At 38.2% G+C, this 13,225-nt stretch overlaps 3 protein-coding genes across 15 annotated transcripts in view; 2 read left to right on the top strand and 1 right to left on the bottom strand.

Moving 5' to 3' along the window:
- The window catches only part of LOC101886267 (claudin-20), a 7,552-nt gene extending 856 nt beyond the window's left edge, over positions 1–6,696 (top strand). The window contains exon 2 of the mRNA XM_005169881.6: positions 1–6,696. This exon is cut by the window's left edge and continues 301 nt beyond it. Within this exon, the coding sequence (XP_005169938.1) occupies positions 1–535 (535 nt within the window). The 3' untranslated portion in view covers positions 536–6,696.
- Positions 1–13,225, bottom strand: part of tfb1m (transcription factor B1, mitochondrial) — a 62,885-nt gene that overhangs the window by 16,632 nt on the left and 33,028 nt on the right.
- zgc:113176 overlaps positions 1–13,225 on the top strand; it is an 82,549-nt gene that overhangs the window by 10,988 nt on the left and 58,336 nt on the right. For 2 of the 3 annotated variants that reach the window (XM_073927301.1, XM_073927300.1), the window contains exons 2-3: positions 1–551; positions 10,168–10,293. The exon at positions 1–551 is cut by the window's left edge and continues 301 nt beyond it. The gene's annotated coding sequence lies outside the window, so the exon portion shown is untranslated. Of the gene's footprint in view, positions 552–10,167; positions 10,294–13,225 lie in introns of those variants that run through there. The other variant, XM_073927303.1, reaches the window with a different exon arrangement.

Consider the following 13,225-nt stretch of genomic DNA (forward strand, 5'->3'; position numbering starts at 1 on the left):
GAAGTACTCTGTGCTGGCACTGCCCGCATACCTGCAGACGGCACGCACCACTATGGTTCTTTCCTGTGTGTTGGCAGCCCTGGGATTGTGTTTGGCCTCTCTGGGTTTGAAGTGCACCCGCTGGGGTGGAGGACGGCGTGCTAAACGCCACGCTGCTATGGCAGCGGGCACCTGCTTTCTGGCCTCTGGCTTCCTCTGCCTCGTTCCCGCTTCTTGGTACACAAACGAGGTTATTGTTAGCTTCCTTGACGCCAATGTGCCCGAAAGCAACAAGTTCGAGCCAGGGGGCGCAGTCTACGTAGCCTTCATCTCGTCTGGTTTCCTGTTCGTGGGTGGGTCCATTTTCTGTCTGTCCTGTTCAGGCAAGCGGCACGGCCCTCAGGATTTGATACTTCTCCCTCCTGACAAACTCCTTTTGCAGCAGCAACAGCAACTGCTGCAGCAGCAGCAGCAGCAGGATCAGCTCCAGCACCAGTACTGCTCTCTCTCGCCGCTGGATAACAAGACTGGCTACAGTCTGCAGGACTACGTCTAGAGTGCAAACAGTTCAGGTGCGAGACAAGCGCAATGCACTGCCACTCAACCTCTTGGCTCTCGTGATTACAACATGAAAGGGCAGGAGGGACTGCAACTTTCAAACCTTTCGGTCTCTTTCCTTTTTAAGATCAGGAAGCACAAACGGGAGATGTATTTCCCTGAAGCAATGTCTTGGAACAGACGGATTGTGAATACCGAGGTAGCAGAAACGCTGCAGTAGCGACAGCGAAAGTGGTGTGAAGTACTGAGCGAGATAAATACATGCACATATCCAGCATCCTATTAAACCTTATTAAAGCGTTCCTCTGGGAACTAATTAGCAACAAGGGAATGTTTCTGCTGTTTCGAATCCCCCCCGTCCCCCCCTTCCCAAAGATCTACGAAGCAATCGTTTAGCTGCTAACAATCGTTTGATAACCTCTGTTTAACGTAAGATGGCAATATGTCTCTAAGAGGCAATGGTATGGGAGAGCCCTTGTTTGGGAGGTTCTTTGCTCCCCCCCCCCCCCTCTCCCCCTCCTACTTGAGTAATGGTTGTGTTAATGAAACCTCTTGTCTTATTTTGGTAGCTGATAGACTGACATGATTGATATTCTGCCTAAGCATGCTTTCTGGAGCCTGTGCATAATGCAGTGGAATGCCTGAATTGTAGCCATATAGCCTGTGCCTAAAGAGCTCTAGTACATAAACCGCCCAAACTGTTTGGAGAGAAGTGGGAGGAGCGAGTGAGTAGGGATGGCCGGGGAAATCCATAAAGGCTGAGAGGAGACTGCCCCTTCATATGTCCAACGAAACAACACTTTCAGATTTCAGACTAGACAACAGAAAGCAGTCTTCAGCTCAGGGCATGCCGTTCGCTCCATTCGCACCAACGCTTATACTGTGCTGCATGTGTGCTTTTATTCACGCTCCCACTCACTGCCATGGAAACGGGATTCGACACCCAGATGCGTGTATTGTGTAGAGGTCGTACCTCTCTGCCTACTCTGAGGATGGCGGTCCTATCTAGGATGGGCTGGAGGCTGTCATGAATCACTCCAGCCAACAGCTGAGGATTGGTGTCTGGGGACAAAGCCTCAGTCACTAACTTGCTGACTAACTCAATCGATAATTGCATTAACAATATTTTTAGTTGGCTAAATTTGAATGAAACTGTGTGCTAACGCCCACTCTCACAGCAAATTCGGCTTTTTCAGAGTAATGTTTCTTTCTCTCCAAATTTAAACATTTGCCTCTAAATGCATTAGCAGATCGTCACCTACAAGAGTCTCCTTTATTTAATATTTAATAAATATCACAAGGTTATTCTTAGCGTTTACAGACATCATCTGCCAATTTCAAGAGCGAGAGCGACAGATTAGCACCATTAAACCCATTTTGAGCCCATTCACACCAAGCAGAGTAACTATAAACAATACTAACAATAAATATTAACCTCTAATAAGCGGCAGATGCTTTCAGTGTGCAACTAGAGCGTCTGACCAGTGACTCTTTTATTTAAATGTATTAAATTAAACTAATTTAACAAACTATTTTAATCCCAGCATTTCTAAAGGATTCATCTGAACTGGACACATGAGATACTTTAATTTATATATCAATCAATTTGCTAGCCTGGCTTGCATATATATATATATATTGATATTTTTATCATTCTTTCTCATGATATAACCAATTGTTTTCTAGATGGTCATTATCTTTAAATCATCTTGGTAATACTTTATAATAACTACACACCATGAATCATCTATTAAGCAATAGCACATAGTTAATTCATTATCTGTTATGTATTAACTCTACAATAGTAGATGTTAGTAAGTTTATAACTGCAGATGCTCTATTCTTGACTTAAAGGCAGATATACAGTTGAAGTCAGAATTATTAGCCCCCTATTATTTCCCCAATTTCTGTTTAACGAAGAAAATATTTTTTTCAGCACATTTTCGAACATAATAGTTGTAATAGCTCTTTTCTAATAACTGATTTATTTTATCTTTGCCATGATGACAGTAAATAATATTTGACTAGATATTCTTCAAGACACTTTTATACAGCTTAAAGTGGCATTTAAAGGCTTAACAAGGTTAATTAGGTTAACTAGGCAGGTTAGGGTAATTAGGCAAGTCATCCTATAACGATGGTTTGTTCTGTGGACTATCGAAAATAAATATAGCTTAAAGGGGCTAATAATATTAACCTTAAAATGATGTTCAAAAAATTAAAAACTGCTTTCATTCTAGCCGAAATAAAACAAATAAGACTTTCTCCAGAAGAAAAAATATTATCAGACAAACTGTGAAAATTTCCTTACTCTGTTAAACATCATTTGGGAAATATTTAAAATAAAATTTAATGGGGGGCTAATAATTCTGACTTTAACTGTATAATGTGCTTATTGATTGTATGGTCATACTTTGTTGATTATTTTTTCATTTCTAAATTAAGTATTGCATCATATACAAACCCGTAATTCGAGAGAAGTTGCTGGTTTTTAAATATTATTCAGAATGAGTTAGTAAATGATTAATAAACTGTTATAAATTAACATTTATAATTCGTATTATTCAGGCATATATTATTAGTTAATTTCTATGTAAACAAATGCTTTATTGATTCTTCCTCCTAATCTAAAGCGAGAACTATTCATGCTAAATAAATCCCTAATAAATGACAATTAAAGACTCCTATATTCTAAACAGAAAAAAGAGAAAATATAACTTTACTCATTTCTATTAATTTGAGGATACACAAATGAAACCGTATCAAATGAAAAATCCTTGCAATCTTAACTAAAATAAAATTGCTGTACAGTTAAATCATAGCTGAATAACATTGAAATGTATCATAATATATTGCTAGATTATTATATTGTTGTGGTTTTATGCAATTTTATGTTCTATTTTGAGACTCCTGTTACTCTGCAGTGTTTAAACATTACAGTAATTTTACTTTTTAGATGAGATTGCAAAGATTATTGTGCATTTGATACTGAGTATTTACTTGTCATCTATTAGGGATATATATTTAACTCATGGTGCATTAACTAATGTTAACAAGCATGGACTTGAATGTTAATAATGCATTAGTAAATGTTTAATTATGATTAATAAATGCTGTACATGTGTTGTTCATGATTAGTTCATGTTAGTAAATGCATTAACTAATGAACCTTATTGTAAAGTTTTACCAATAATGCAATACTAAATTTAGTAATGAAAAATAAATCATTAACAAAGTATGAAAGTACAATTATCAAGCACAATATAAATGTGCTTATAAGTCAAGAATACAGCATTTGTAGCTGCAGTTAAATAAGTAACGCTTATTAACGTAGAGTTAATGCTTAACAGATAAGGGATTCACTAGATGCCAATGCTTAATAAATGATTCATAGTGTGTAGTTATTATAAAGTATTATAAAATATGATTTATTTACAATACAGTTTGTAAAGTAATCATTTTAGTACAGATATTATATGAGAGACTTGCTTTGTATAACAAATAAAGTGGATGCAATTGCATTTACATTGTAAACATTAAATACAAATTAAAAAGGTATTATAGTTTATTTCTTTACGTTCTTAGTAACGATACTCCCAAAATCATTCCGCATAAATCCGCAGATTTTCAACAATATTCTGCGCAGGAATAGCAGATTCTGTCTGACCCTACTTAAAGGTCAAGAATAGAGCATTTGTATCATAAACTGCTGTGATTTGTGCTGCTTACTATCATCTATTAATGTAGAGTTAATGCTTAACATTTAATTAATTCTCTATTTACAAATGCATAATATATATATATTGGTACCTCAAAGGTATATATTAGTACTTAAAAATTTTAGGAGGTGCTCTTTTGTACTTCTTAGGTACTAATATGTACCCTTGAGTTATTAAGAAGGACCCTTTAGATACAAATATGTACCATTCAAAAATGTACCACCCCAGTGACAGCTCAATCTCACGGCAATTCGTAGGCCCACACGGAATCTGCGCGCGCAGAATTCTGCAGATTTTTTACAGATTTTCCGCAGATTTTTAGCCCATCATTAAATCTGTTTATTTACTTGAGTAAATGTGTAATTCTGAATTAATTCAGTTTTTATTCAGTAATTTATTACTTTTTATTTAATATATTAAGGTCTAAGTTATGATACTCCGCTGGATACTCCTAAAATAATTCCGCAGAAATCCGCAGATTTTTAGCAAAATTCTCCACAGAAAAAGCAAAAAACTTCCGCAGATACCGTCTGGCCCTGGCAATTCGTAACTTTTTGATTTAGTGGCTAATTCGTATGAATTCGCACAATCTAATTTATACTATTTAGTACGATTTGCTCATCACCCAATGACGGTTGGGTTTAGGGGTGGGGTTGGGTGCCACGCCTCCTTTTTAAAATCGTACATTTCCCTACGACTGAACTTGTACGCATTAGCCACTAAACTGACAAAATGTCAAATACTTACGTTTCCTCGTGAAATCCGGCTCTTATTTCTGATAGTGTAGAGCAGGGGTGGGCAAACTCGGTCCAGGAGGGCCGATGTCCTGCACAGTTTAGCTCCAACCCTAATCAAACACACCTGCTTATAGATTTCTTGTGATCTTAAAGACACTGGTTAGCATGTTCAGGTGTGTTTGACTAGTGTACAAAACTCTGCAGGGACACCGGCTCTCGAGGATCAAGTTTGCCCATCCCTGGAGTAGAGTGATTGTGCTTGGTGTGAGCAGGCCTTTACTGGGATTTTTCAGTGGTGCTGCTACAGCAAATGTGTTCCTCAAGTAAATACATTATTTTTCACACGCTTCTCGCAACTGAAGAGAGTTTTGTTGTCTTTAATAAACGGTAAGCATGTCAGAAGTGACACTAATAATCCTCCAAAAGTGAGAAACGTCACACTCTCATGCTCACATCGAATCCCATTTTTCCCTGAGCCCTTATGGATGCCACCTCTGACAGCCAGAACAGTCGCATGTAATGTGCCAATGCATGTACACGCAAACACCCCCTCATAAGCATGCCCCACCCCCCCCCCTCCCCTGCATTGTGCCAAGAGTTGAGTAAGTGTGTGTTGGATGCAGTCATGCGTTTCTATGCTGCTGAAGGGAGGAATGCAATTTCAGTGTTGTTCTGCTCTGGCAAAAAGAGCTTTGGCAGTGATGGATGGCACGGCGCATTCTTCCTCTCAAGCAGATTCCCACAGGCAAGCAGATGGCTGAGCCCAGCTCGCCCCCTGCAGGTGACTGCAGGCACGCTGAGCGGGCGCACAGGCTTTGCGCTGCCCCCTAGGGCAGATTACGCCCTCCTCAGCAGACCGTGCCAACTCCTGGACATTAACGCCCATCTCCGAACGCAATAACCACTCCTCCTACTGTCCAAAAGTAAATAATACACTGAAAAGTTACAATTGTGAATGTGCCAAACTCGAGACGTCTTTGCTAATGTATGTACAGGTGTACTGTTCCGCTTGCCAAAGGGAAAGATGGGAATGGGAAGATCATAGAATAACACTCACGTTCGGGATTTCCCTTAAAATGTCAAAGCACAAAGACTCTGAGATGATTAACTGTTCGGGTTTCGCCAGGGCAGGCTCGACTCTTTTAAATTGTGCTTTGGGATTCCACATACATCAAAGCTCTGCAAAGATCCCCACTGTTCATTTACCGAGAGCACTCTTCAACACCCAAGCATGCTCACAGGAAACCTTCTTTATAAGAAGACAAACATTTACACCTTTAATTGTGTAACCTCATTTGAAAGCAATTTATTTTTTGTTAGCTTAACATGCTGGAAGACACACTGAAACGAATGAAGACGATGACCTGTAGATAGTATTACAAATAGAGGTTTTGTAACTATAAAGATACGCTATTCATATATTGTTATGGTGCAGCTTGTTTATTAGCACGCTAGTGAAAACAAAAAGTTTCTAATGATTCAGACGAAGCGGTTAGGCCCTCGATTTTGTTCGGTGGCCAGTTTAAAGACTCCTTATTGGGTAAATGCAGCTTATATTTTGGTGGATGCTTCTGCGCTTCTTCATTTTGCAGAGGAAACTGTTCCAATATTACTGTACTGTTCTCTCAGTGTGCTTGTGCAAGTAGTTCTATTTTTTATTAATAAAATGGATGGAAACGGTTTGTTCCTAAAAAAAAAAAACATTTAAGTCTTGTTTAATTAATTTCTCCTCTGTTCACAAGACAACACTCAAGCAACAAGCGGCATAAATCTGAATAAAACATGCGTACATCAGTTCCGTTTACTGTAGCTTTAGACAACATTACACATTGACGATTTCCTAGAAAACCACTGACAGAGCATTAAGTGAAGAAATGTTTTCTGTTTTAAATGGATTGGTGGATGATGGGGTCCTACTGTGGTTTGATGAATGCAGTGTTCATATCAATAATTCACACTACATTAAATCTTGACAGACATCGCTGACTTTTTGGAATCATAGTACACTTGTTTTTAGTCAATTTCAGCCTTGTTGACAAGAGGCTTTTTGGTTCAAGAAAACCCTTTGTAGAACCTTAATGAGGAGAATTTGGTTTCTGTCTAAATACAGGGTTTCATCAAGTCAAATTTAAGACTTTTTAAGGCCTTTTTAAGACCGTTATGAAGGAAATTTCAGACTTAAATTCAAATTTTTATATTATTTAAAATTTAAAAACTTATATAAAATGAGCTGAATCAACACAATTCTTAAAAATTCATTAGGACCACTTAGTTTTTATGTTCAATCCACATAACTTTGTTAAAAGTGTTGAGTTAACTTAATCGATTTGGGTTGGGACAACATGAATGAAATGTGTGGAACCCTGCATTTTTTTACAGTGCATGGCTAAACGGTCTAGTTAAAACATTAAAAAAACACTGGAAATAACTAATACTTATTAATAATTATAATATTATTAAATATTATAAGGAAGATAATTAGTTGAAAAAAAGACATTAAGAAATAAACTTTGGTTGAGATGGAATGTTAGTGACTGGATGGATGTCAGCCCAATTGGGCAGCTTTATATGATCATAGGAAAATTAAAAGCTGATTTTCCCTTGTGCACTGTTCACATTTAGGGCCTACTCACACTATGCCATCCGTACCGTGCCCAGACCCGCTTCCCGGATCGTTTGAGAAGTGTGAGTGCGCTGAATCGGGCTCAAGCATGGTTCACTTGGCCGGCCCTGGCCAGGTTGGAAGAGGTGGGCCTGAGCGCAGTTCAGCCCGAAAGCCCGAAACTGAAAGCGAGACGTGACTTTAAGGGACTGTTTCATATGGATTTATTAATCATTCTTACTGTTCAGTGAACGCAAACTGCCATCGTTTATTAAATACGCAAACCCCTCACTGCACGACAGCTGAAATCTCCACTGTGCTGCTGAGTGACAGCGCTTCTCACTGCAGCGCAGCAGCGATGACGTAAGCGTGCCGAGGCCTGATTGTGATGTGAGTGCGGGCCGTCGGGGGAGACGGGAGGGGGGACAAGCGTGCTTTAGCCTGGTTCGAGGCAACTGTACCTAGTGTGAGTACGGCCTTACTAGCCTTTTGTTGTGTTCGGGATGAAAGCATCCACTGAATTAAGTGAAGTTTATGTATAAACAAATTTCGAGAGGATCACGTGCTTATGATTGCTAGCAGCTGACCCGCATTATCTAATTTACTACGCTCCAATCAGATGACTCCTAAACTACTATAAATACCCTGGGGTTTATTCCATTGCTATCTTCGTTTTGAAGAGTCCCCCCTTCCTCCCCTACTCCTCCTTCTTAGACGGGTGACACGGTGGCCCAGTGCCTAGCACTGTCGCCTCACAGCAAGAATGTCTCTGGTTCCTGGCTTTACCAAAACTAGCAGACATTTCTGTGTGGAGTTTGCACTTCTCCCCGTGCTCACGTGGGTTTCCCCCGGGTTCCCCGGTTTCCTCCCACCGCCTAAAAACTTGCAATTAAGTCAATTGAACAATCCAAATTGTCAACATAGACACGCTTCTAGTTAGTAATTTATTTCAAGAGCAATCACTTGCTACAGCAGGGGAGTTCTCGAGATCTACCTGAGCTCAAACTCCCCTCCCGCCTTGCAACGGGAGGGAGCCCTGGGCTCGAGGATCTCATGAGCTCAGGGCTCTCTCCCGGGACAGCATGCCAAACAAGCTTTTATAATTAATCATCAGCTAAGTGTGAACTCTTGAAACTGCTGTAAAAATGCATCAGATTAATATTTTGTTCAAAATCTTTCGCATAAATCTGTTAATCAACCTCAGTCCTGATCAAAACTACTAAGCTGTTTAGAACAAATTAGGATTTTAACTCTTTAATTGCCAAATACACAAATAATGTCACTGATTTGGTAAGAAAAAACACACAAAATTACGTATTTTCAATATAAAAAGTAACTGTGGACTGATTTTTTACCTTTTATCAAAGTCTTGGACATGCAAGAAGGTCGCTGGTTCAATCCCAGCCGTGTCAGTTGGCATTTCTGACTAGAGTTTGCATGTTCTTCCCGTGTCTGTGTGGATTTCCTCCGGGTGCTCCAGTTTCCCCCACAGTCCAAACACATGCGCTATAGGTGAATTGAGGAATAAATTATCCATAGTGTATGAGTGTGAATGCCAGAGTGTATGGGTGTTTCCTAGTACTGTGATGCATCTGGAAGGGCATCCGCTGTGTAAAACATATGCTGAATAAGTTGGCGGGTCATTCTGCAGTGGCGACCCCTAATAAATAAAGGAACTGTGCCAAAGGAAACCGAATGAATGAATAAATGGGTGCTGACAAACCAAAATACCTGACATTCATTGACGAAGAAATTGTATGTATTGGGGTTCACATGTCTGAAAGATCCTCAAATTATTGTACTAATCGCAATTAGTTTTGTTTAAGCATCAACCATAAATGCCATTTCACTTGCAAGGGTAGTCAATCAGCAGTTTTCATGCAAATAAGTGGTGCTGGTTCAATCATTTCTGTCATCTAACATGAGCTACAGCAATTAAAAATGTGATCGTTACACTGCATCGTCCGTCAAAACCTCAGCAGGAGCAGCAGCAGCAATAGTGTGCCAAACACATAGACAATCAGTTAATCAGCACGCTCCCACTCTTTCTGCAGTCACCGGTAAGCCTTATCTTTATCAGATGCTGTCTATTTTCTTTGTTAAAAAATCAGTTAATACAGAAGATCTAGTATGATTGTCAGATACTGTGGATGACCTTGCTCCACACACACAGCGCACACAGCACTGAGAGCACAATGGAATGACGATACTGCCCTTGCCTGGTGCATTGTGAACTGCTGAGACAGGCAGTATAAAAAGCCAAGATAAAAGATTAAGCCTGAAAATATTTTCCAGTTGATGAAATGTGTGATTATTCAATCCCAGACAAGATCTCTAATGTTGGGAGATCATTAAAAAACATAACATTAATGAAAGATAATCACGTTATGTATTATTCATTCATTTTCCTACGGCTTAGTCTTTACTTCAGGGGGTCGCCACAACGAAATGAACCGCCAACTATATGTTTTATGTAGTGGATGACTTTCCAGCTGCAACCCATTACTGGGAAACACCTATACACACACACAATAACACTGTGGCTAATTTAGTTTATCCAATTCACCTATAGCGCATGTGTTTGGACTGCTGTGGAAACTGGAGCCCACACGGAGGAATCCCACGATAACACGGGGCGAACATGCACACAGAAATGCCAACTGACCCAGCCGGGACTCGAACCAGCGACCTTCCCACTGTGAGTCGACAGTGCTAACCACTCTATTAAGTGCATCAAAATATTACGTTGGTTTAAATTGGTGATTTGTAATATTTAATGACATTTGCTGGTGTATAATCTCTTCAGGAAATACAATAACACTAGATATACGTTAAAGAAATCTTCCACTAGAAGTGCAACTGTAAAAATGTCTGAAAAAACATCTCTATACAAAAGCACTAATGACAAAAGCCAGAGTGTCTTATATTGAAACTCACTGTTACATCGAAGCAGGATCATAATGTATGACGAGTAACTCTGCAGGCATTCTGAGACATTGAAATAACCTTCCCATTTCTCCTGATACCTCCTTTGACCCCATTTATTAAAATGGAGCACCACTTATTCCAAATCTGACCCCATTATTCACTCTGAGCTTTCATTTTCTGTCATGGTCCCCTGGGGCAACGGTCAATGGAGAAAACCAGTTTAATGATGATTAAATAGGACAAAAGGTAGAAAAAAAAATCTGCCTCTAAATATTTGCAACACTTTAAGTTACATTCCATGATATTAACTACTGGCTTATTAACGGCCTATTATTGTGATATTGACTATGGCTGGACAATATGGCAAATATATATATCACAATATATTTCTTAATTTCGGTCGATACGATATAACTCCGGTCTCGATATGGACAATATTAAAAAGCCAGGAAAAACTGGCAAGACTGGACACAAGGGATGTCTATGCCCACAAATGTTTATAATTCCTCCAGGCTCTAATTCTTTTTTTTTTTATAACCCTGCTGAAAAATCCAGCTTAAACCAGCCTAGGCTGGTTGGCTGGTTTTAACTGGTCGACCAGGCTGGTTTTAGAGGGGTTTTGGCCATTTCCAGCCTGGTCTTAGCTGGTCAGGCTGGGAGATGACCAGCTAAAACCAGCTTGACCAGCCTAGCCAAGCTGGGAGTCCAGCCAAAACCAGCTATATCCAGCTTTAACCAGGCTGGTCAAGCTGGTTTTAGCTGGATTTGGCTGGTCATTTTCCAGCCTGACCAGCTAAGACCAGGCTGGAAATGGCTGGAAACCAGCCTGCAAATGGCCAAAACCCCTCTAAAACCAGCCTGGTCAACCAGCTAAAACCAGCCAACCAGCCTAGGCTGGTTTAAGCTGGATTTTTCAGTAACAGTACAAAAAAATATGTACACTTTTTATTTGTATTCAGCCTTTACAAACAAGTAATTTGAAACAAACTATTAAATAAATAAAACTCTCAGACAAAGCTTATTGGTGTGTGTGTGTGTGTGTGTGTGTGTGTGTGTGTGTGTGTGTGTGTGTGTGTGTGTGTGTGTGTGTGTGACATATTAGGACACAAATCTGTATAATGACATGGGTATGACACAGGTATTACAAAAAAGAGGTGAAATATGAGGACATTGGTGACGTCCTCATTTCTCAAAACGCTTATAAATCCCACAGAATGAGTTTAATCACAGAGTAAGGCTGAACACAGTCTCCTGTGATAGTTGGGTTTAGGGGTAGGGTGGGGTAAGGGCAATACAATATACAGTACTATGGACAGTATAAAATGAATGGAAACCTATGTAATGTTGTGTGTGTTTGTAGCTATACATATATATATATATATATATATATATATATATATATATATATATATATATATATATATATAATATATATATATATATATATATATATATATATATATATATATATATATATATATATATATATATATATATATATACATATATATATATATATATATACATATATATATATATATACATATATATATATATATATATACATATATATATATATATATATATATATATATATATATATATATATATATATATATATATTTATACAACAGTTCTGTCTGGTTCTCGAATCTGATTGGCTGATAGCCATGATATATTTAAGTAATATCAGCACCCGTACAGCCTTTTTACCCTTTGTGTATTACTCCGCCCACATATAGTCAGCAAAAAGCGAACTACAGGTCTAAAGTTTAAAAAATGCTTGCTCAACTGTTTAACTGTCAGCTTATGATTTGAATCCAACACTGAAGAAAGTAGTTCCTCATACAAAAGGGTTTTTGAGACTCTCCATGTTTGATTTTGTTTTTATATACACAATTATGGCGTCAAACTGTTGTATAAACGCAATATCACACTCGTAGCTGTGCGATATGGCTGTATATCGGCACTGGTGGGGGCACTAAGGCACTCGGCCTGCAGCCTCATGCTAACGCACGCCTCCCACCAGTGCCGATACACTGCCATATCACACTGCTACTCGTGTGATATTGCTTATGTATATATATATATATATATATATATGTATATATATATATATATATATATATATATATATATATATATATATATATATATATATATATATATATATATATATATACATGAGCAATATATATATATATATATGTATATACACGCTGAGGGTTCCATCTGTCTATTTATATTTGTGTATAATTACTTAATTAAATTAAAGATATAACATTAAATGTTTCTAATATATTTTATATAGTCTATTTATATCGACGAATATTTTATATTATTTTATATAACACATTTTCATTATTTACCAGATTTAATACCTCTATTAATCACATTCTTCCTCTTTCATCAGCTTTACAATAACCAGATTCCTGATAAATATGTTAGTGAATTTTATTTTGTACGTTTGCGCGAGTGCTATATGCTAGCATGCAGCGAGTTTGTGTGTATAATATGAGTGTTTAATGGGGGGTTTATGCCAGGATCGATTTTATGCAAGGAGATTATATGTACGTGCGAGTGTATGTGAGTGTATGCATGCATCAAGTTTATATGTATATGCGCAAGTTTTTTGATGTTTTGAACATTCAATTGTACATGCACGTCATGTGTTTATGTACGTGTTGATAAGCAAAGTTTCA

The sequence above is a fragment of the Danio rerio genome, chromosome 17, assembly GCF_049306965.1.
Source record: "Danio rerio strain Tuebingen ecotype United States chromosome 17, GRCz12tu, whole genome shotgun sequence".
In the NCBI taxonomy this organism is placed as follows: domain Eukaryota; kingdom Metazoa; phylum Chordata; class Actinopteri; order Cypriniformes; family Danionidae; genus Danio; species Danio rerio.